The 24,139-nt window shown below is 32.4% G+C and overlaps 3 protein-coding genes across 5 annotated transcripts; 1 reads left to right on the top strand and 2 right to left on the bottom strand.

Moving 5' to 3' along the window:
* Positions 1-7,237: 7,237 nt before the first annotated feature.
* On the bottom strand, positions 7,238-12,518 carry LOC114421721 (calmodulin-binding receptor kinase CaMRLK-like). Its single transcript, XM_028387781.1, has 3 exons — positions 12,425-12,518; positions 9,141-11,901; positions 7,238-8,291 (listed from the first exon to the last, which is right to left on the bottom strand). The coding sequence occupies exons 2-3, from the start codon at positions 10,501-10,503 to the stop codon at positions 7,642-7,644; spliced, it is 2,013 nt and encodes a 670-aa protein (XP_028243582.1). The 5' UTR covers positions 10,504-11,901; positions 12,425-12,518; the 3' UTR covers positions 7,238-7,641.
* A 1,972-nt stretch (positions 12,519-14,490) lies between these two features.
* LOC114422040 (ervatamin-B-like) lies at positions 14,491-16,908 on the bottom strand. Its single transcript, XM_028388216.1, has 4 exons — positions 16,381-16,908; positions 15,357-15,580; positions 15,126-15,260; positions 14,491-14,966 (listed from the first exon to the last, which is right to left on the bottom strand). The coding sequence occupies exons 1-4, from the start codon at positions 16,853-16,855 to the stop codon at positions 14,712-14,714; spliced, it is 1,089 nt and encodes a 362-aa protein (XP_028244017.1). The 5' UTR covers positions 16,856-16,908; the 3' UTR covers positions 14,491-14,711.
* Positions 16,909-20,166: 3,258 nt separating this feature from the next.
* LOC114422895 lies at positions 20,167-24,139 on the top strand. 3 transcript variants are annotated; one of them, XM_028389456.1, is made up of 5 exons: positions 20,167-20,316; positions 21,058-22,221; positions 22,512-23,474; positions 23,571-23,670; positions 23,794-24,139. In XM_028389456.1, exons 2-4 carry the CDS (start codon positions 21,196-21,198, stop codon positions 23,607-23,609), a joined length of 2,028 nt encoding a protein of 675 aa, XP_028245257.1. In that variant the 5' UTR covers positions 20,167-20,316; positions 21,058-21,195; the 3' UTR covers positions 23,610-23,670; positions 23,794-24,139. The 3 variants fall into 3 exon arrangements, with proteins under 3 accessions (XP_028245257.1, XP_028245256.1, XP_028245255.1); XM_028389455.1 differs by lacking the exon at positions 20,167-20,316 and adding an exon at positions 20,323-20,501; XM_028389454.1 differs by lacking the exon at positions 20,167-20,316 and adding an exon at positions 20,323-20,505.

The following is a 24,139-nucleotide window of genomic DNA, read 5'->3' as shown; positions in this document are numbered from 1 at the left end:
AAGAATAATCAATTTTCCCAACGCCATCACAACTATTGTTATAAATTTGAATTTTTGACTAGTACAGTTACTTAAAGTCATTTTCAACAATTAGTTATTATATATTTGAATTTTGACCATATAATTTCTTTGTCTTCTTAAAAAAATGGAATGTCAGTTTTTTTTTTTTTAAAAAAAGAAAACTTGTGAAATGTGATTATGGGGTCAAAGCAGTTTAAAAAAAAATATGGTGCACCTTGAACCAAAAAAACAATAAAACTTTAGGTAATTTATTAAAATTTTGTATAACTCATTTTTTTCAATTAAAAAATGAGTGGTCAGAAAATGTGATAATTTTTTTTTATATAATTTGGTTCAAAGCAAGTATTATCATGATGTTATAATGTTATATGATATGATATTTAGAAAAAATTGAAATACAAAACCTACCCTAAGATAGTAGGGGAAATTGAATTGATTTAATTTTAGAAGAGTTCAATTTCTATATACGGTTAATGTAATTAAAAAAAAGACGGTTAATGTAAAGATTTTTACAATGCAACTAACTAGAAATCAAAATATAAAAGTAAACAATCTTAAGATAATTTATGATTTACTATAAAATCATTTTAATTTAATATGGACGTGGACATACTAAAACTTATATTATTGTCGTGTATACTTTAATAAGCCAAATTAGAATCTATCCCCCATTTTTATAGTATTTGGCTGTCTGAATTTTTTCAATTGTTGGGTCATTTTCTTAAATGGAAGCCTTTATAGAAGTTAGTTTGCATCAAATACAGTAAAGAAGGGTCAATTCTGACTCGGTTCCAACGTGTGAAGGAACATCAACAGAGTACCAATCTCCAACGTCTCTCATTGATATTGGAGCCCTTTCACGCCTTATTTTTCACTTTCACTGCACTTTTCATTTTTATTAAGGCTTATTTACAAATATGTGATTCAGATTAATTTAATTACAGATCTTAATCACATTCAATTATGTAAAATTAATTTTACCAACCTCTAAGAGACTAGTTTTGCAATATATAGCTCCGTTTTTTTGTAGAAGTGATTGCAGCAACTTACAGTTGTTCTATGTTAATTGAAGTTTAGTTTGATTTATACAGTATCGATACTATGAACCTTCCTTGTTCAACGTTCATGCAGTGAACTGCCAACACTCCATGAGAACAATCTTTCTGAGATCAGAATCCTCTTCAGCAACATGTGAAACATTGATAATGGTACAAGGACCTGCTTTCACAGAAATTAAGAACTAGAAAATCTAAATTGAGGTATGAAGTTAGGTGTAAATGAAATCTAAGGAATTTTGGGCTAGGCAAGCAAATAATAATCGAAAACGAGTTGGTAAGTGAGAGAGACATGCGGTGCAATGTGAGATTCGGTTTGAATCACGAAGATGGGGTATCCGAATATAATAACAGAAAAGAAAATTGACATCTACAGGAAGATGTAAATCAATATGGTTGATTGTTTACCAACAACACATATGAAATTGGTCTAACTGAAACTGTACTATTAAAATTCTCAAGTAAAATGTGGATTTCTTGTGGATAGAAAAAATATAATTTAAAAGAATTAATTATCAATAAAATTGATATATATTTTGTATATAATATGATAAAAAAAAGTTGATTAGTGTGTAAAAACTCAATAGGATGCATAGTAGCTAGAATCCATTTTCTTCTACTAATTAAAAAGAAGTTGTATGAAAGAAATATCTATGTACTCTTTGAGAGTCAATATGCAAGTCCATGAGAAATTATTGTGTAGTGTAGGTACCATATGTTTATGCTTTCGGTCAATTTTTATTTGATACATAAATTAATTTATTAAATTTTTTTATTGTAAATAAACACAATTGAATCATGCAACAATGTCTAGTAATTAAGTGCATATACGTACATGTAAAGAAGAATCCTGTGGTATTATTACTTTGTGCTGTTGGATGAATATTGTTCCTCAAATTTTGATTTGAAATTTAATAGTTAATAATATTAAAGTAGTAATAAACAAATATCATAGAAACTTACAGAACATTGATAGAACTTTGCCATGAATCAATCTTATACACTGGACCCACTATTCAGTAATCAATATATTCTCTATTATTTTCAAAGAAACAACGAATGGCCAAGATTCGTATATGAAGAATGCATGGGTGATATCTCATTCTTCCGTGGCAAGACTATTCAGCAATTAACACTTTGCAGAAAATAATTTCCAATTTCACACAGTCAGAAAATATCCGATGCTGTGGGTAAAGAAAAAAATTGGGAGGATGAAAAATCATCATGAAATGCAATGGATGATAAGAGAGAAAGATCTAAATCTTCAACTTCTAGCAGTAAGTAGCAGCAGGTCACAAGAACGTAATCTCACCTCATGAGGATGTCTAAGATTTTAAATTGCAGTTGAGATTATAACTTTATCGCAATTTTTGTTATTGCAAAAAAAAATATTTGGATAAATGTGACCAATGTGACTGTAATTACAGTTGCAATCGCATAAACTCAAAATTTTGACATTACAGTTAAAATTACAATAGTAGTTATAAAGCCATAGCAGAATCCTAATTTTTTTATACATAAAAATAAAAAATATATATTATGATGAATTAAACTCTTAATATAACAAAAACCTTACATATACAATTATACATCGAGAAGAGAGAGTAATAATGAAATGAGAAACAATTAAAACACATAATTGAAATTTAAATTTGCACGTGTATATATAATTTATCCGCCGCAACTTATATTAATTCAAGGTACAATTGATGTGCTTTTTAAAGAAAGAGAAAAGAAAATTTGACTGAAGAAGGAACATTAGGAAGATAAAGACAATGTCATGGTAACCGTAATGCGTTTCCATGTCAGATAATGAAAAGTGTATGGGACCAAAATGATACTCCCAAGTTATCTCTAAAGGCACAATTCCTACGTATATTCCGATCGACAACCAAGAATCATCTAGTCATTAAGGCACAAAAACAAAATCATAGATTACATTAACATACTTTCGCTTTTTCTCTTTTTGATGGGCCTAATTAAACAAAGAAAGCAAATGTGAATGCTGACCAAAATGTCATCGACTAATAGAATATTCAAGTAAGCATATACGAGGATCTGCTAATGTCTCTGCTTTCCTTTTAATTATATTAAAACTATATACAATTTGAATCTATTTAGTAAGTTCGTGTAGTATTTTTTTAATATCAACCTTATACTTCTAGTTTTGAATTTTACTTTTATGATCTAGGCATATGTTCCTATATATATTTTACTTATTTAGCTTTATTTTTATATTAACTTTTTAGGATATATATTAGTCTATACTATTATTTAATATATTTCGTGAATGATTTGTCAATATATAGTTCTATATAATATTGATGTCTCGTTATTCGCAGGGATGAATTTAGGAGGCAAACTTCACACGAGTTACGACCCCTCCCTCCTCTTCAGTTTTTCTTTTTTAAAATTTATATATGCGGACTTTATTCTTTATATAAAAAATTATTGTTTTGTAATGTATTAATACAATCATTTATATATGTTTAAGTTTATTCTCTTTTCTCCTCTTTTGATAGACTGAGTTTAAATTTAAATAAATAACATTATATATAAAACTCAATATCTAAGAATTTTTTTTATAAGAACTAAAATTTAAGATCTACTCAAAACGATAAGATCAAATTATTTTTTAACCTCTAAAATATATCGTTCCTTATAATGTAGACTAGCACTTTGGTACTGACTCGTTTTTGGGCTCTAGGTAATTAAATATTGTGAGAGATCGATTACTAAATAATTGAAATACTTTATTCTATAAGATTAATCTTGATCATGCAGATAAATTCATTTTATTCATTAGCACTCTCATCAAATGTATCCTTATGTTAAGTTTTTCATGAAATTTTAGTTCTTTATTTATTTCTTCAACAATTTTTTTCAGTAAAGATAAAGAAGATACAAATCTGTTTATAATTTTCAAAAACGAAACAAGACTTTTCAATTGATATATTGAAATAATAATTAATGTTCTCAACAGCACCAAAACTTACACGCATGTTAGATACTAAAACTTGTATTTTTCTCATATAGAAATTAAAGCTTAAAATTAAAACAACTATATGACCAAATAAATAGTTTAACCTTAAAAGTTAAAATGTGATAGCAGTTGGACAAGAACTAACTATATCACAAAAAACTAAATTAAATGACTTCTGCTACAGAATACCCAACATTGTTTGCTGTGTGGGCCTTCAAATTAAAACCATCGTAAGAGGCCCATTTGTGAATACAGGAAGCAAGCCCCAATTCAAAATGACACACTATCTTAATGGATCAATTGGAGAAGGATCCAAGCATATGGCACTGACTAATTGAGGTCTAAGGAACAACCGGACAAGATACATTAATTTCAAATAATCATTAGAGTCGTCCACATTATATGATCACTCATTTCAATCCACTAAGAAAGTATATAGATTAAAGTTTGTATATATAAATTTAAATTAAAAGAATATTGTAAACTTAAGTTCGATAAAAAGGAAAATGAGTTTACTGATTTATGTTTGTGAATTTTTTGTTCAAAAGTATGTTGATAATATATTCTAAATATTTGTTTGATTATTAACATATTATAAATCTTTAACTTATAAAACTTGTTCATGTAATTATCATTGATTGTTGACTTAAATTTCAACCCCCTCTCCTTTTAATCTATAGTAGTTTATCTTAAATTATATGAGACCGACGTTATGTACTAGTAACACTTCCCATTAAACATATTACATGTATTGTTTGTATTCAATTTTTCCTTGTTCACCACTTCCATTCATAAGTGTCTGGTGTTAATTTTGGGCTGCAGTTACAAATAACAGAGTTTAATGCCATTATCTTATTATCGCCCCCCAAAATAAAATAAATCATTATCAATTTATCACATGCAGGCTAATTATATATCCATGGACAATCATGTTCTATTTTTACATATATTAGAATCTTAAAACAAAATCTGCACGACTGCACTCAAGTTGCTTACATCTATTTTAACTTATTTCTTGTATCCTGGCCTGATCAAAACATCCTTGATTTGGACAAATGTAGAAGTTCGCTGTGTCAAAAGTGAAACGTGCAACAGCTGTTTCGAAGATCATGTACTAAAATTACCACCTTGCCCACTAAATGCAAAATTTACCACTCCCTAATTACTAATATATATCGTTCGTTGATAGAAACATTTAAAAAGGAAAAATAGTGAATCCTCAACTAATTTACAATATGGAATTTCCTGAACGCAAAAGTTGATTACTCTACTGTTTACTATATTAGTTTCCTCAAACCATCGAGACTTTGAGATGATGAGAGTGCAATAAATCCGGAGTCATGTTCAGTGGCTCAAAATTTAATGTGAAAAAAATTAATATAGTTGATGGTTATTACATATGCCTTCCAATTATAGAATTCAGATTAATTTGTGTTTGTGCATGAAACCTTTTTTTTCAGTCATTGGATTCAACAATGTAGCAGTGCCCACTTTCAACTTTAAGATAGAGGTGATTGAACTCAGCACTTAAAATTATGATATGACCAGGCAGCTGATCTTATCTTTGTGCATCTACTTTATTCGGGACCAGGGGGTTAGCAATTTGATGATAAGCTTATATAAAAGCAACTCTGTCGTATGATACATGAAGGTAGTGAAAATTTTCCAGAATAAGTCAGATTGTGTAGCAATTTGGAAACATATATATATATATATATAAAGGCAAAAGAAATCTAAAACTGAATGAAGTTCACTTTAATGTGTCAGCCAATGGTGTATCTCTCGTTAAAAAAAACACAGACATAAGTATATCTTTTCAAAAGCTGGAAGCTTAATTATTATTGTGATATTAAATTTAAATGTGATTATGTATATCTAAAACAATTGTAGAAACTCATCAGTTAGAAATTTTCATGAAATGAAATATTATACTCTGGCAATTCTCTTTTCAGGAATACTATTTTTTTTTCTAAAGAGACTCTAAAAAGAGTTCTATCTAGTCTTCAACATATTTAAAAGAAAATTATTTTTCACGGAAGATATGAAGAAAAGAAAAGACTAAATAATACTAATAGCAGGAGAAGGAAATTGTTTCTGTTCTGTACTTTGAATATCACTTTCTCACTTGGCAAGCGAAAGAAAAATAAAAAGAAAACAAAGATAAAAAGAAGAAAAGAAAAGAACACAAGAGTACGGAACGAGGTCACGTCTCAGTAGTATACTGTAACTAGTTTGTTTTCATATATGAAGCACGTCGTGCCTTTTCAAGCATGCATGTGAAATTGTCAATTCCTTTTATGTTTTGTTTGACATTTCTAGAAAAATAAATGGGAGAAAATGGAAGGAAAAGAAAGAAGAAGAGATAATTAAGAGAGGATGTAGAGAAATGGAAGAAACATGCATGAATTAACCTTTGTTTTAATTTGTTTGGTTGAAAAAAAGAGAAAAATATATAATTATTTTAAATGGGTTTTATATCCTTTAAATATATAATAATAAATAGGCAGATGGATAAAATTGTTTTTAAGCAAAATTTATTCTCTTCACTTTAAGAGGAATAATTTTTTGGGGTTTATGTGATTTTTTTTTCTCTCCTTTCATCTATCTGCAACTAAATGGTGAATATATATATATATATATATATATATATATATATATATATATATATATATATATATAAAATATGTTCAGAAAATGTGTTACAGAATAAATAAATGTGTTACTGGAATTTCTCAATGTCAAAATATATAGTTTCACTTAAATCCCAAAATCCTTCTACAAGGTGTTGATTGATTGCGAATTGGATTAAACCCCCCACTTCAAAATACCATAACACATAATTTTCATAGAATTTTCTACGTTCATGCATGGGGACGAAATTTTTTTATTAGTGCTCATAATATACGTCAGAAAGATTGTCCTCTAATACTTTTCCATGGACAATCATTCAAAAATGAAAACTTAGCCTCTCAATTATGCTAAACAATTAGGCCCCTATCGTTGTAACTCGCTCCTTCGACCACATTCTTTAATTTCCATTCCTCACATTGACAAATCAAGAATGAACGAACCTTATAAATTTTCTACAAATGTTCACATCCATGGTCCCGTCAAGAGCTCAAGACAACAAAGAAAAACACGTAACCTGTGAATGGACATGCATTATCAAATGCCTCGCTAAACCAACCTTCCTATCTTTAATTTATTCCGTGTACTAAATAAAGGGACATTCATTCTTAATCCTATTCCTAGCTAAAGATAAATAAATCAACAAGAGAATAAAGCAAAAAGAAAAAAAACAAACTAAAAGAGGGTAAAAACAAAATATAAAAAGTGAAAAATATATGTATTTTTTAAAGTGAAGGGAGCAGATTAAAAAAAAGAATTAAATTATGGAAACTCCTGAGTGGGATTCTCTGGCCCTATGCCTCTCCCCAAAAAAAAAAAGAGTAAACTACTCTCTCCCTTTGCGCCTTCATCATGCCCATCTTTTTGTCCTTTTCCACTTTTTCTTTTCCCCCCAAAAAATGAGTCTATACAGCATAATGACAACAACATTAAAATAAAAAAGTCTTTGACGAGTCAACTCAGGACGAGTTGGTGTTGGTGTTGGTGATGAGGACGAATGTCTTTGAGCAAACCCAAAACCTGTTGCATTGTGGGCCTCTTCGAAGGGCATTCAGCAGTACACAAAAACGCGACTCGGAGAGTCTCCACCATCTGACTCAGTACCACCGAGTCACCCCCGAGTCGGAGCCTCTCGTCCAAAACCCTAACGCCGTGCCCCTCCCTCACCGCCTTCCGTGTCGCTGCCACCGCCTCCGCCGTGCTCCCCTTCCCCGTCAGGAGCTCCACCAGAGCCACCCCGAAGCAGTAGACGTCGGTCTCCGTGCCGAAATTCGGATCCGGGTCGGGTCGCAACCCGAAATCGGCGATGCGGGGCTCGAAGTCGTCGGCGAGGAGGATGTTGGAGGTGACGAGGTGGCCGTGCACCACGGGCTTGGAACGCGCGTGGTGAAGGTACGCGAGGCCACGCGCTATGCCCACCGCGATACGGTGTCGTGTGAGCCATCCCATCTTTTCTGGGGATCCGTCGTCGACGACGCCGTTTTGAATCTCCCACGTGTCGCCTGTCCAGTCCTCCACGTTGGTGTCTCCAGTCGGAAGCTCGTGTAGCCACCTTCCTAGGTCGCCGTTTGCCATGTACTCGTACAGCACCAGTTTCTCCTTACCTGAAAATTTCACCAAAATACTTTCATAACATTTCTATAAATAATAATCTTACCAATTTTTTTATTTATTAATACTAAAGTCACTAATATTAATATTTTCTATCTTTGAAAATTATTGTAATGAAAGGAATCTACGTATATTCTTATAATTTATCATATTTAAGCACCTTTTGTTCAAAATAAAATTGAAAATTATATATATATGATTTTAATCAATTAAGCATTCACAAAAATTTAATAATATCATACTTTAAAATAAAATCAATCAATATAGTTGAATTTTAACTTAATAGTTGAATGAAATATTATAATAATATGGATTTTAAATAGTATTATGAAAGAAACACATTTATTGTATATAATAATTTGTAATCAGATAATAGTATATATTTTTTAAAAAACTATAATTCCATACATAAATATTAAAAATTTAAATAAAGATATGAAGGTAATTAAAACAATAATGAATACTATAATCTTAAATAAATAAAAAAGAGTGAATATTTAACAAGTGATGTGTCCTACAATGGGGAACATAACATCTCCCTTTCCATTATAATGTTAATGTTGATTCCTCTGGATAAGAAGAAAACTAAAATTGCGGGAGTAATTGATAGGGGGATTCAAAGTTAAAATTCAAGTTGAAAGTTGCATCAGTGAACTGAGACAACCTAGGCAGCCTAATTAAAGAATATATTATTATTGGCAATTGTGGCCACGCTCACATGATAGGCACTATTTTGATTTTATATTTCTATGCGAAGAAAGGATGGAACAGAAAAATAAAACCCGTGAAAGCATTAATGAGAGCAGTGCCACGAAAACCAAAATAACTTTTGAAACCTTTACCTGCAATGCAGTAACCGGAGAGGGGCAGCAGGTTGGGATGCTTGAGTCTCGAGAGGTCAACGAAGGTGGCCACGGAGTCATCAGGATCAACGTCTCTGGCCTCTTCCAGGACCTTGATTGCCACGTGGAGGTCCCCGGGTAGCACTGCCCTATACACTGGCCCACACCTTCCCTCCGCTAGAAGCGACTCCTTCCCGAAGTGTGACGTTGCAACAATGAGGTCCTTGAAGCTCAGATTCATCAACGGCTTCTCGAACATCACCACCGCCGCCGAAGACGCTTCCTTCAGGTCAGCCACCCACGTTGACCCCGATTCTGTCTCGAACTCGAACGGCCCTGATTTCATCATCATCATCATCCCTTGTGGGACCGGCATCGAAATCGCCCACTTGTTCTTCTTGGCACGTTGCTTCCTCTTCTGAATCACAATGCGGACTGCCCATATGCCCAAGAGAATTAGGACAATTGCTGATGCCGCAGACGACGCTGCACCAATCAGCGTTTTGGACTTTCGCTTCTTTTGTTTCTTTTCGATGATGGCTTCTTGTTTTGTGTTTTTATTACTGTCGTTGGTGTAGGTGAAGTTGCTGCCAGCGTGGACGAAAGCTGATTTACCGAAGAATCTACTGAACTTGTTTACGCTAATTGCTGAGGTGAAGTTGTTGAACGAGATGTTGAGGAACTTGAGGGTGGTGAGTGGAGGGAAATCATAAGGGAAATTACCCGTGAAGGTGTTGTTTGATAAGTCCAAGTAGTGAAGTGAGTGAAGAGCGGAAATGGGTTTTACGTTGCTTTGAAGATTGCAGCTTGAGAGGTCGATGTGTTGTAGGTTGCTGAGGTTTTGAAACCCGGAAGGGAGTGTTACGAGGTTGTTGTGTGAAAGGTCGAGGATTTTAAGGTTTTTGAAACCAGAAAGCTGGATTGAGTTGGTAAACCTATTGTATGAGAGGTTGAGGGATTGAATGGATGAAAACGAGGTGTTTTCTGATGTGGGTTGAAGGATGCTCCCTCCGAACCTATTTCTAGAGAGGTTTATTGCCAATAAGGATGAACTCGACCAAAACCAGCTTGGCACGTGGCCCTGTAGGAAATTCCCGGAGAGATCGAGAATCTGCAAGTTGGATATGTTCCTAAGGTAGTTCCATGAAATTGTGCCGCTGAGGTTTTGGGATGGAAGTACTATGCTGGTGATGATGTGAGTTTGTGAACAGTTGTTGGTTGGGAACGAGGAGGAGAAAGCGTTGAAGCCAGAGACTGATTTGAAAGCCTTGGACACCAAGTCATGCTCTTCACTGCTGTTGCATGAAGATTCCACCAGAGAAAATAGCGATACAAGAATCAAGAATCTGCAGAAGGGCTTCATTTTGCTCTATGGTTTTGGTTTTTTCTGTCCTAAGAAAGAAAGAAACGAAGGAAAATAAACAGAGCTTGGGCTGTTCTGGTCTATTTTGTTGTTATGGTTCGCGGTTTAATGGTTATAGAGAAAGTGGGGAGGAAGTGACGGCGTCATGTTTTGACGGAGAGTTAACGGCACCTGAACATGTGGAGGGTTAAAGATAGTATAATTTAACGGAAGTTGTAAAGAGAGGGAGGGATGAGTAGATTTTTAAAAAAAAAAATAAAAAAAAAACTTCAATATTACCGCTGGGTGATTGCGATTTTTTTAGTATTTTTATTTTATTTTTGACTTATGAATTTATGTTTTTTGAATGTTTGATGTCATGAGGTAATTGGCCACCGTGAAGCTCTGGGATTTGCAGGGGACAAAGCTGCTATGGAAATATGGGGATGTTTTGATTGAGGGAAAGTGTGAGAGAATTGAGATAGAATATAAAAATCGAATTGTGGGCTTCAATCTCAGAGAGATTAATTTGAAGATGACTTCAGTGTGCTTGAAACTAATGGGGTCCCAGTTCCCTTACTATTTCAGATCATATGAGGCATTAAAGATCCAAATAGCATATGATATGATGCAATTGGATGCTAGAGTTGTTCAGCTCAGCCATAGTGCCTCACTAATGAATGACTCGTCCAACCAAGAGTTGACAACACATAAGGAGGAACAACAGATCATGTTAATTACGAGCCGTACAAATTAAATTATTTGATGTATTAACATAGACATATCATTTAATAGTGCCTCGATATATCATTGAGAGTGTTAGATTTAACATCTCGGTTTGCTTTCAGGGCTGGGTTCCAATCTGCTGCAATTTTGAAATTCTTAGGCTATAGTCGGTTTGATAGATTATGAGAGAAGGACATTTCTAAGATAAGTCCCGAATGAAGAAAATAAGAGCAATCACCAGAGAATAATTGTAGTTTGATTTGCAACTATTCTATTACAGGGGGTTTCACCTTGTTGACGAAGTAGGTGAGCTTTATTGGTTTAAACTATGACTAATTGATTGATTTAATGGCTAAAATAAAATAAAAAATTGAAGCTGTATTGACTGAAATGGCTGAGTAAACAACACAGAATAAGATTGTCAAATGTACATGTGAAGAATGGTCAAACAATTGCAACATTCTTCTCCATCGTCTAGTTGGTTGAAGAAAAACAAATCACATGAAAATTACTAGATTACAAAAGACCTTGACTCAATAATGCTCGGTCTTCCACTTAATAAGTCCTGAACTCCTGAATAGTCCCGAAAGCCTTCTTGGTCCCCCTTAATAATCCTTTAACTTCAATATTGGCAAACCTCACCCATGTAATTTATTCATACACGTTAACTAGAATATGCAATACGAAAGATATCTGCAAGCAGTTAATAAGCAAGAGCACCTTGTCAAAATGAAAATTCCCTTCCCTCCTCTTGAAGCAAAATCTATCAAAAACAGTAATCTTACCTAAGCTTAGGTTTTTTTTTTGGAAAACCCAAGCTTAGATTATTAAATATATAAATACACATAATAATTAAAAAAGATTTTCCTAATAAAAATTAACAAAAAATGAAATTGTTATTAGGAGCAACAACTAGATGATCTTATTCAACAAGTTTGATTTCCTTCACATTCTAAACCCAAACCCTCACTTCTAACCACAAAATTCGGTATACCTCCCTCCATCATAATTTTTGTTAATTTTAGAAAGAATAAGGTGTTCTGAAGAAACACGAAATAGAAATTCCTCTTACAAAATGACAAATTGCATACGAATGGCATGCTAATCAAATTAAGGGCAGAAGAAGACGCATACACAGTGACAGTGGGTTTAAAACTACGTCCTGGAGTTGGCAAGTATTTGCTCCACAAACTCCAGGTGCTAAATGCCATCTCACTTGCTCTGGCACGTGATCTTGGCTTCTTTCTTTTGCCGTTATATATGATAATATATAACTATGTTTGGAATCGTTTTGGAGGGTAAGTTAAGTCGATGAAGTTATCACCCTACACTCTCCCCGAAACCGAAATTCCCCAATGACAACTAGGAATTTTAATATATGATTAAGATAAGAGACTAATAATATAAATAATATAGTAACCTACCCTCGTATCTCAAAGTTGATTCGTCAGTGTGGGCTGTGTGGCTGTCGCTTGTAGTTATGGGTTGTGGCCTTCTAGGAAAAACGGGCTGGCCCAAGGCGAGGATAGATGGCAATATCAATCATATTCGTAGGAAAACAACGTGAGAAATCGACTTTGATAAATAAAATATTTTAATTATACAAAGAATTATTTTAAATATAAAAAGAATGAAATTATAAAAAATAATTTTTTGAATAATTTTATTTTGTTCAAAATTATGTACCTTAAGTAATTGAATTTTCCTTTATTTATTTGAATAAATTATACATTTTTTTATCTATTCAATTATATTAGAATACAAGTTAAAGTATCAATAAGTCATTGGTCCAAGTGGTGTTGGATTCTTCTCATTAACTAAGGTTTCGAGTTTAAATATTATGGATGAAAAAAGATATAGTTGAAAGGAAAGACCAACCAAGTTCTCTAGTAAAGATTAATCATCAATGAAATTGGTGGATATTTTCTATCAATTAATGTCATGTTGACCCAATAAAGAATATAAGCTAACATATGATTGATGTACTAGAAGATTTTTTTTTTGTTAGGTGTCTCCCAACTTATTATGTTGACTTGTGATATGTGATTGTCGAAGATCTAAGAGAATTTTACACACAAAAGATATTAAATATGAATTTTTTGTTAAATAAATTATTTTCCTGTATATGAATGCAATGAAAACCTTACACCATTGCATCAAGCTTAGAGGAAAGAAAATTCTTATCATAAGCTATTTATTATGAACAATTTATAACTAAATATTTTTCACCTATTACAAATGCTTATCCTAATGTCCTAATGGATTCACCATTAATAGCAATGCTTATTCCAGTTACATATAACAAATTTTCACCTTATTACTTGAATTTCATGAACCACTTAGTATTCATTTTTCACTATTGTTGTTTCTCCTACATATATTGTCAATGATAACTTTTTGATAAATATTCACTTAAATTATATAAATGTTACGTTGAGGTGAATCAATAATATAAGGATTCGTTATAATATAGTAGGGACTTAGGAGAGTTTCTTGTCTGCCAGCTTTACGTTTCATCTTCTCTGTTTAGGTGCATTATCAATGTATTTAGTCATCTTGGATGGCAACAGGACCCAGCTTTTGTAGGAGTGATGGTACATGGGAAAAAATTTATATTGATATTGAAACTGAAATGCACATTTGAAGAAAGTGACAAGGCGTGGAGAGGTACTACACCAATTTTAAGACGGGGTATGCATATTTCTTTCTTAGTTGCAGCCCTCTCGGAGGATAAAATCAATTCGTTTATAGGTGTATCCGTGTATTTATAAAAAAAAAAATTTATAGGTGTGGCAAATGCAAATTGTGCAACGTGTGAGGTTCATAATGGTTATATATACATTGTTGCGATCCAGACTTGGTAGTTGGTACATAGAAAAGGTGGCAAGTGCTGGTTAATTGGATTGAGGTAGCACAATTATACGGTCTTATTGGTTCTCAATTGAATAACTAGGCCAAAATCAATTTTACTTCATGATTTCTTCTTTGGGTGTTGAGTCTGAATTTTGCATTTTCAGTGCTCTTGTAATCTATGGCAGCTGGATGATGCAGTTTATTAATTGTCATGTGCACTCTGAGTCTGGAGTCTTCATTTTGGTTGGGGTTTCTCCTTTAACTAGGCTCTGGCCCATGCCTATTTTGTTTCAATTTTCTTTGCGTGTTACAAAATACAGATTATATTGACGATTTGAGTTGGGCATACATTATTGTGCTTAACATTTTTTATCAACGAAATTTTGCTCACAAGTCATTATCGTCATAAAACAGTTATGATCCAAGAAATAAACCAAAGCCAACTGGTAGAACTACCACCACCATCCATTATTTTATTAAAGCACCTTAACCCGAATTACCAAACGCACTTGTAGTTCATAAACGTTATTATTGTTGGAGAAAGGGCAAGTACTTAAGTAGTAATATGCCCAGATACAAGATAACACTACAAAATGCTGTTACAGGTTATAGGTTTCAAAAGGATGGATAGTACTCCATGCTCTAGTCCACTATATAGCTGAAGACGATGCAACCTCTTTGATTATTGGAAAACCAGGTGCAGCATTGATGGCACAAACACCATAAGGCCACTCGTCGCTAACATTCCTTTTGATTAAGAGGTAACCTTCTTCTCCCCAGTCTTTTCCCCACGAGTTCTTCACAATCCAATAGTCTTCGCCACCCACCGAACCATAACCCACGATTAAACAAACAAGAGTCGCTTTTGTTGAATTCTTTGAGCAGTTCTCACCACCATAGACTCCCTGTGATCATTAGAACACAAGAATTTATAAAATTAGCATAGACAACCTTCTAAACATTAATTGTACGTACCCAAAATTTTCAAATTTGAGTAATCTTTCAAGATAGTATATATATAATCAAATTCAATTAACCACTTGTCAATAAATAAAGATACTTACACCCGCATAAAATTGAAGGCCAGTTGCATCTATGCTCACGCTAACAGGTTGTTTGCTAACACGGCACAAGAGAGCTTCTTCTGGTCCAACCACAACTAGAAGATTATCAATACTAACAACCTTGTTTGCATTCGCCTTCAAGAAAAAGAAAACCTTAAATTAAGAAGACAAAAAAAAAATTGTTTTGAAAACGCAAAAACTAAGCTAGGAGAAAAGAGTTTTAACACTGACCTTGCAAGTACCGTTTTGGGCTGTGTAAGGATAATGAGCTTCTGTGTCAATGCCACCATTTTCTATAACGTAACCAAATGCATTGAAGTAAAAGCCTCCAGCACAACCATGGCTAGCAGGGTCACAATCCACGACTTGTTGTACAGATAGGGAAACAAGATTCCCAGTAACTATTTTGTTTATTCCTTCTATGGCCCCCGTGACACTGAAAGCCCAATGGCTTTCTAACAAAACAAAAATATATATCTCGTTAATGTTGTAAAATGAAACTATTTTACTACTCCCATGTTATTGAAAAAGTAAGCATTTTTTTTTTTGAAAAAATTATATTTTTTTTTAAAAATGATTTTTAAGTCTAAGAGTTAGAAAATCATATATGTAGCCGGCATGGCTACAGTGAATAACACAACTCATTTTATCACTTAATTAAAAATAAAAGGAATATTTTTTAACACAAATTTGAGACATCAAAAGGTTGTTTCTTTACTTTTATAGCGTATTGTTGAGATGCGTATATGAAAAAATGTGTATAGAAGTAATCATATATAATATCACAAACCGTATAATTTTAAAGTGGGGTTCACAATCACAATTTTTTTAACCATGATATTAAATTTTTTCAAGTTTTAGCAAAACTTACTACAATATCATGTTTGATATTTTAAAAAAATGCATGATTTTAATAAATTATAACAAATTTAATAATAATAATAATAATAATAATAATATTTCATTAAATAGGTCAGTCCGTTAAATCTAAAAAGTTTTTTGGATCATCTAAAGCTAGATCTTTTTAATTAAATAAATTTAAATAAAAATCTTGACTTAATTAATATTCTAAAAATGTTTTTATCTGAATTATACTAAATTTTACACCGTTGTGAGTGATGTGTGCTCTATTTTTAGTCTTGAACTATAAATATGCTATATGCATGGAGTGAAATGAAGAATCTCAAGAAAAGAGGTGATATAATAATTAATGGAAACAAGTTTTGAACGATGCTAGGTTAATATAAAATCTTACGGCATTTTCCTTGGTCTCTAACTTCAGTGACAGCTCCCTTGTCCCTCCAATCTACAGAATGAGGAAGATTATCACAGTCAGCATCATCACCCTTCTGCAGCTTCTTCCTACTCTCCAAGTTGGAGTAGGGCATCTCTATTTCTTTCAAGTAGGTTTTCATAAACTCCTCAGGACTCATATCAGCAAACTTGTTCAGACCCAAACGATGTTGCGTCGTAGGTGACTTACTCTTCGCATTCATCTCGTTGATGTACCTCAAATTACTTTGGAATATCTGGAACCTCTTTGCCTTCTCCTCTTGGTTGCCATATTCACGCTTATGCTCCTTCTGCCACGCTTGGAATAGTTGAAACACTTCTTCCTCCGAAGCAAACTGCTCCAACTGGTTACTGGACATAGCAAGGGAGAGACTACATGTGAAGGAAACAAGGACAATGAAAAAAGGAAACAACTTGGTCCTCTGCAAAGACATCATTTGCACAAATCAGTGACCTTGTTAATGGATAACGTTATACCGTTCTTGTGCAGCTGCGTCACATATATATTGAGTCCGTCATGTAGTTGTTTCACGTGCCACCTAGCTATGTGAATATATTATTGATCGAATACACACGTTTAATTCGTTTGCTATTTTTTATTTTTTTTTCCTTGAGAAATATTAGAGATATACTTGACACATTTTCGTTTTGTCGTGGAAGGTTATTAAAAATTACAAAAATTACAGGTATATCACATGTTATTTAATCTCTGATTCTTATTTCATAATTTTTAATTAATAAAAGAAAGTATGTGACAACAAAGAGTACCATATTAAAGAATGTATTCTTAGTACACATCTCATTTATTTTATTTTTTTTGCTAAATTTTAAATTTGATCTCTTATAATTTCTTAATATGTAATTTTGTTTTTTATTTTTTTGTGATTTTAGTCTTTATATTTTAAAAAAATTGTAATTTTGATTCAATGTTTAATTTTGTATACATTTTTATATTTTAATTAATTAAATTATTTTTACAGTATTCTAAGTGAATATTTTAAGTTTAAAATTTAATCAGATCAAAATATATAATACAAAAAAGCATATATTAAATTGAAGATTAAATCAAAATTGTGTATTGTTTTAAAATAAATTAAAAATATCAAAATTACAAGAGAAAAAAAATAAGATAACCAAAAATGACATGTTAAAAATTATATGATAATTAAAATTACAATTTATTCTTTTTAGGTGGTCCGATACAAATTAGTGAGTGGAGTAAGTAGGCGCTGTTCATTCTTGTCATATACCACCAGAATTTATTTATATGTAATTTTGTTCGCGCGAATCTCATGCCATCTTCTCATTCGAGCGAGGTCCCCCAATGATTTTTTTTTTTTTTTTTTACCAAAAACGATCTAAAAACTATATTTTCGTAATGCTGATAACTGTCGAATATAAATTTACAGTACTTATGAACATTTAAATAAAAAATTAAATTTCGTAGAGATAATTTTTTTATATCTAGTTATATACTGTATATATTGAAGTTTTACTATTAAGTGAATTCAAGTTTGATTCTCTATTTCAAATAAGAAGTAAATTTCGATATAAGTATTTGTTACGAAAGAATGTGTTAATATAAAATTATTTATAAGCTTTTAGCTAAAGAGAATTCATAGCAATTTATACTGAAATGAAATAGTTATTGTCCATGGCCCATGATGGGTGTTCTTTTGCAAATTATAGTGCAGAAAAAGACGAGAAAAATACAGTGGCGTTTATCCGCAGGACTGAAGACGTGCATTACCTCTGCCAAGTCCGTGAATGAGAAGTCAGCTTTTTCATCAAGTGTAAATTTTTTAATTAATTATCAAAAATAGATAGATTTTAAAAAATTACAAAAAATAGATAAGTCCTGTGTTTAAATAATCCGTGCTCGCTAAAAGTTGTCACAAATTAATTTTAATCTCTACAGATTATTTCGCTGACGCTAAGGGAAAAAAACAAACTTCCTATATTAGTTTTTATATGAAATATAATTATTATAATAACAAATAGAAATAATATTAATAATAATAAATAACATAAAATTATAATAATAATGTTAAAGAAGGTTTTGTACGAAAATGTGAATAAATTCTTTTTAGTTGGAGTAAAATGGGAATTGCATAAATGTTTAATTTCTATTTTTTTCTTATCTACCTAGCAATTTTAATTTTAATTTTTCATTTCCTTTTGTACAAAAAAAAATCTTTTATTTCTTTCACATTCTCTTTCATCTAAATCAAACAACCTAACACTTTCTTTCATATTTTTTTATACCAAACCAAACATGCACTAAAATTATAATAGAATAAATAATCATTTCCATCGTTAAATGTGTAGATTGTTAACAAATTCATTTTCAGAAGATGAAAATTTAAATTTTAATTCACAAAAATAAAAAAGTACGACAAATTCATCTTTTCATTCACGCTCGTTTTGTTATTAAAGAGTTTACATGACATATTAAGGGACAAAAATGGTTATTTAGCCAATATATAAATAAATCTTCATCCTTTTCCTTTTTTTAACTAGTGCAAACATAACATTACAATAAACACGCAAGCATAAGTTAGAACAAATATAATAATAAACATAATATAGATTAACAAGCATACTCTATCTATTATTTTGAAATTTTTAATGTAACAATACCTTATCTAAAGTACGAGACTCAAACAAAAATGAATAGCCATTAAGTTAATTCTTAAAAAAAATCAAATCCAACTTAATTTTGTCACTACTTAGTGTTGTCACAATAAAAGTTCAAAGCAATAAATAGATTATGCTTAATAATCAATATTATGTTTATTATTATGTTTGTTCTAAGTTTTGCTCGTTTTCTTATTTTTTTAAGTGTTTATTATTATGTTATGCTTGTAAAGATTAAACAAAAGGAAAAAAATGAAGATTAAATTATATTTTGGATAAGTAGTCATTTTCATCACTGAATGTGTTGAACGCTGTCAAATTCATCATTGAATGTATCACGTAGACTCTTTCATTAACGATAATATACGAAAGTTAATGAATTGATAAATTTTTCGTATTTTTTTTTCAATTTTGAGAACTAAAATTTAAATTTTCATCTAACACAAATTTATCAGTTCCTTCACTATTTAATACAATAACATACTAAACAGCCATGTTAAATTGTAATAACTCCGTCCCAATTTAAGATATTATTAATTAATGAATTCTAGCATCATGTATAAAACCAAGATTAAAACTCTAATAAACATTTAAGCAAGTCAAAGTAACAATTTTTTTTAAAGAAGTCAATTATCTTGAATTGTACTGGAATTTGTTATTATAAATTATTTTTTTCTAAAAAGTGAGATAGTTTATACATAATTAAAATGCATAATAAGCTTAATTTTTATAATTCAAATTGCTAAATAGAGATGAAGAAAATAAATAAAACATTTAGAATGCTAATAAACTAAATAAAGATATATTTAAAATTTAAAATTATCTACATACATAAATACTCATTAATTTTTAAAAAATAATTTTACTTTAGGGCCGGGATTCTTCTCCTTAACGTTGAAGCCATGTATAATATGTTGCATGAAAGCGATGAGGATAAACTTTTAAATATAAAATCAAAATTAACAAGTAGGTGACTAAATGGAAAGTAGTAGAAAAAGCAAGCGCGTGGTTTGAACAGCACTCCATCACAGTGAAAAAAAGTGTACCGACTAATAGCATTGGAGTGGAATATTTAGTCCATTCTGTTGTCTTCGTCAGTATCTCACAGACACATTGTAAAATCCGAAAGTACGCAGAAAGCAAAAGAAGACGAAATACCGAACCTTTCTGTTTCTTTCTCTGCTTTCCTTTGTTCTTACTCATTCCATTTTGCAACTTACCAACCACTTCCTTGTGACGTGTTTCATCTCTCTCTCACCAAGTATGCTCACTCACTACTTATTTGATGATTCTATTCTAACCCATCTTTTTAGTTTTATATAGCCAATTCAGATGCTTAATGCTGCATGACCATGAAAAAAACCCACACTAAAGACACTTTCTTCAATTTTCCTTGCACTGCAAATGCCTGGGATCACCATGTCCCATGTTTCATGCTGTTATTATGTAGGTTGGTTTGATCTTTTCTTCATCACCATTCATTCATTTCCCTCTTGCACTTGAATTGCCACTCAAAGGGGACCTTAAGTTAAGCTTGTTATGATATTCTTGAAGGCTCTCTTGCTTTGTCTGTTTAATTTATTAATTACATAGTTGCCTATGTTCTTTTTTTGGTAGCAAGACTTGCAATTGTTTAATATTTGTGTATTTGGCTTATTGATAAGAAGAAAAATAGGTTTTTTTTTTTGTAGGAATTCTATTATCCCAGGCTTGAATCTTTTGTAACTAAACTGCATGTTTTTCCCGTTCCACACTCTCAATAGACCATTACAGAATTTCTCTTTTTCTTTGGTTAATGGTGAAGAAAACGGAAAGTTATTTCAGTCATCAATACCCTGTTATCATGAGTTCATTTTGGTTTAAAATTTTGCTCACTGGTTGCATCAATGTACTTCTCTGATCTTGGTTCAAGTCTGGTTGAATTGAAATTTGAAACAGAGAATCTGCTGTTTAAATTGTAATTTAAAATGTAATGATCTGGTTCCTCCATCCTCTTTTTCAGATTTTCTTGATTGAATAGAGGGATTCTTATACTGCATCCTTTTTGAGCTGAAATTAGTAGTACATGATATTCCCTCGATTCTTGAAGTTGTTATTGAGAGTATCTGCATAGAAGAGTTCAGCTGAATAAGTGTTGAACATGATGGATGAAAGGAAGTTGAACATTGATGCTCCTCTTATGTCGGTGAGGCGCTCTTTTGGTATATCACCATCTTTAACTGAAGCAAATAAAAAGATATTAGAGAAGCCACAAACACTTCCACACTACAAATCAGACACCGCTTTGGATCAGGTAACAGAACCTGTTGCAGTGCCTTTCAATTGGGAGCATATCCCTGGAAGACCAAAGGATTATGATGGATCAGAACCTCAACCTCCTACACAGGCTTCAATTACCCCAACCGCCCCAACTCTCCCCCCTGGAAAATCCACAAATGTTGCCAAACAGTCATTGGAAAAGGAACCTAATGTTGCAAATAACTTTAGGCCCTCAAGCATATCAAATTCTTTAAGGGAAAAAATAGATTGTGACAAAGAACACAAAGATGAGAAAATAAATAAGGTGGAAGAGAATGATGACTATGATGATGATAGTGATATTTATTCTGATGCCCTTGAAACACTGTCACCTACAGAGCCCATGTCTATGAACTGTAGTTTGAGTGGTGTGAGTGGCTTAGATAATGTGGATGAAAATAGGTGCGGAACCTCTTCTACTGATAAACAAGCTCATGATTTCATGATGAGCAGGTTTTTAAATGCAGCAAAGGCTATGACTATACAACCTCCTCAATATGCTTCTTTTAGAAAGCAACAACCTGTTCTGGCAGAACAACCTAGGGAATTTATCAAATTGGTTCCTGAGCAAAAGAAGTCCTTTGTTAATAGACATATCACTGACATTGTACCATATACTGGTCAATGCCAAGAGGAGGAGGAGGAAGAAGAAGAAAGTGACGATGAAACTAATGATTATGCAAATAATTCAGCTAAAGGTTGCGGATTGTTTCCACGCTTATGTGTTAGAAACTCATTGTGCTTACTAAATCCAGTGCCTGGGACGAAAATGGGGAATCAGTTTCCCTTGTATTCTGCCTATGAGGTTGTAAAACCTGATAAAAGTTCTCATATTCGTTCTCATAGACCAGCTCCAGCTATAAAGAAGGTAAGAACTACATAACTCTTATTTTCTATTCTTGCATTGCATTTCACACTTCAATACTCAATTGTACCCTTATCCAGGAATGGATTCTCTCACGATGAATTTTCAAATGACATTATGTGCAAAATTTTGTGTCTATATCTCTCTTCATAAATATTCACAAATATTGGTAAGACCCCATCTATATAATACCTATGAAGAGAGATTGACACAATGTCACATGACACTGTATATCAGTTTTTCATCAATCACGACTTTAACACAATTATACCAATCATGACTTTTTGCTGCAGGCTTGGGATGCTATTAATAAGAGCAAGTTAAGCTCTAGCTCTCGAGCTGCATCACCAGACAAGAAAGATGTGAGGAAAAAATGGACTAGTGAATCAAGCAGGTATAACTACTCAGGTGAATTGAAGCAGCTAGGTAGGCTCTCTCCCTTTCGTCGTTCAAGAGCTGCTTCTGCTGGAGTATCTCCTTTTCGAAGTAAACCTCAACCTCCCTTTCCTGGAGCAAAGTTGCTTGGTGATTCCGAACAAGCTGATAATAATCATTCTGGCAAATTGAAATTCCCGAATAGAGGACATGCAAGTATTCAAGAGGTGCTATCACAAGGAGCCAAAAAAAGCTATAGCTTTGGGAGCCTTTCTGTTGAAAAGACATTGTACATAGATACTGCAAGCACAGTAAAATCATCATGCTCTAGTTCACGTTCTTTAGGTAGCACAATAGTGGTAGGAAAAGACAGAAATTCCCTTGTAGATTCTTTTCGAGATATGAAGCACCTAGAAGCTTTGGAGGAGAATTTGGATTCTCAAGTGTTGAATTCTGTGGATGCCAATTCTCCAACTTTGTCTAGCATGTTACATCTCATGGCCAAAGAAGATAAAGCTGAAAGATTGGCAGCCGATCAAGAAATTAATCAAGAATCCATGTCCTTGCAACTTGTGCCAAGTTCATTTGACAAAGATGCAGAGATCAACAACCAGCAAATTGTAGTGGTTGATGATTCAGGAAAAGTTGACAATGAATATGTTCTGCATCCTCTTGCCCCACCATTGCCAAAGTCACCTTCTGAGTCCTGGCTTTGTCGTGCCCTGCCTCTAGTCTCTTCTAAGAATTCATTCCCACATTCTAATCAAGGTACACATTCCCAGGCTAAAAGACAAGGTTTTAGTAGAGCATCAAACTTTACTAAGTGGGAAACAATTGTGAAATCTTCGAATTTGAATCATGATCATGTAACCTATTCTAAGGTAACTTCATCAATCCCGTGGCCTTATTTTTTTTGGCCTTCCCCAATGGTTTAACTCACAAAAATGATGGAACTCACATTTAACTTTTCTCTACAGGAACTGGTCGTGTACAAATCTCAGCATATGAAATCATAGAGATGGAATTCTGGCGTGTATATCATGCTCTCCCCTATTGATTTTTGGCATGACAGCATAGGTTAGATTTTTGTTTGTTATACACTTTCAAATCTTCTTACTTTTCATTTTCTATTGGATTTTGTTTCCATTTTCTGACTTCTCAAACTTGATTCCTGACTCCTTTTCATTTTCTTGATATCAGCATTTTACAGAGACGAATCAATGTATATTTTTTGGTGATCAATAAAAACAAACAAAGCTTCTTTAGACTAGTGGTACTTTCGGTGGATTCAAAAGTAAGGAAGCTACCACCAGATAAGTGCATATGCACTACTATTATGTGCCTTTTCACCTTGTGGTACTTTCTGACAGCTTGCTCAGAGAAACGAACCTTCGGTTTCATCATCTGCTCTAATCTTAATGTATCGACATTTTATATATATGAATGTATATATGAACGACATTAGTATTTTTTTGTTGTTGTTGAGACCAGTAATTGTTGTTATTCATGCTTAATTGCTTCTTCTTTTATATACATATTACATACA

The sequence above is a fragment of the Glycine soja genome, chromosome 8 (genome assembly GCF_004193775.1).
Source record: "Glycine soja cultivar W05 chromosome 8, ASM419377v2, whole genome shotgun sequence".
NCBI lineage: Eukaryota > Viridiplantae > Streptophyta > Magnoliopsida > Fabales > Fabaceae > Glycine > Glycine soja.
The sequence above is the reverse complement of the archived record's forward strand: the minus strand, read 5'-3'. Positions and strand labels throughout refer to the sequence as shown.

Bases quoted from the DNA above. Each gene is read 5' to 3' on its own strand.
- LOC114421721 (XM_028387781.1), bottom strand. From the start codon at position 10,503: ATGAAGCCCTTCTGCAGATTCTTGATTCTTGTATCGCTATTTTCTCTG. The intron at 8,292-9,140 runs GTAAAGGTTTCA...TGAAATTTTCAG, and splicing joins CTCCGGTTACTGCATTGCAG to GTAAGGAGAAACTGGTGCTG.
- LOC114422040 (XM_028388216.1), bottom strand. From the start codon at position 16,855: ATGATGTCTTTGCAGAGGACCAAGTTGTTTCCTTTTTTCATTGTCCTT. The intron at 15,581-16,380 runs GTAAGATTTTAT...TTGTTTTGTTAG, and splicing joins TAGAGACCAAGGAAAATGCC to AAAGCCATTGGGCTTTCAGT. The intron at 14,967-15,125 runs GTAAGTATCTTT...TAATGATCACAG, and splicing joins GCCTTCAATTTTATGCGGGT to GGAGTCTATGGTGGTGAGAA.
- LOC114422895 (XM_028389456.1), top strand. From the start codon at position 21,196: ATGATGGATGAAAGGAAGTTGAACATTGATGCTCCTCTTATGTCGGTG. The intron at 22,222-22,511 runs GTAAGAACTACA...TTTTTGCTGCAG, and splicing joins CAGCTCCAGCTATAAAGAAG to GCTTGGGATGCTATTAATAA. The intron at 23,475-23,570 runs GTAACTTCATCA...TTTTCTCTACAG, and splicing joins ATCATGTAACCTATTCTAAG to GAACTGGTCGTGTACAAATC.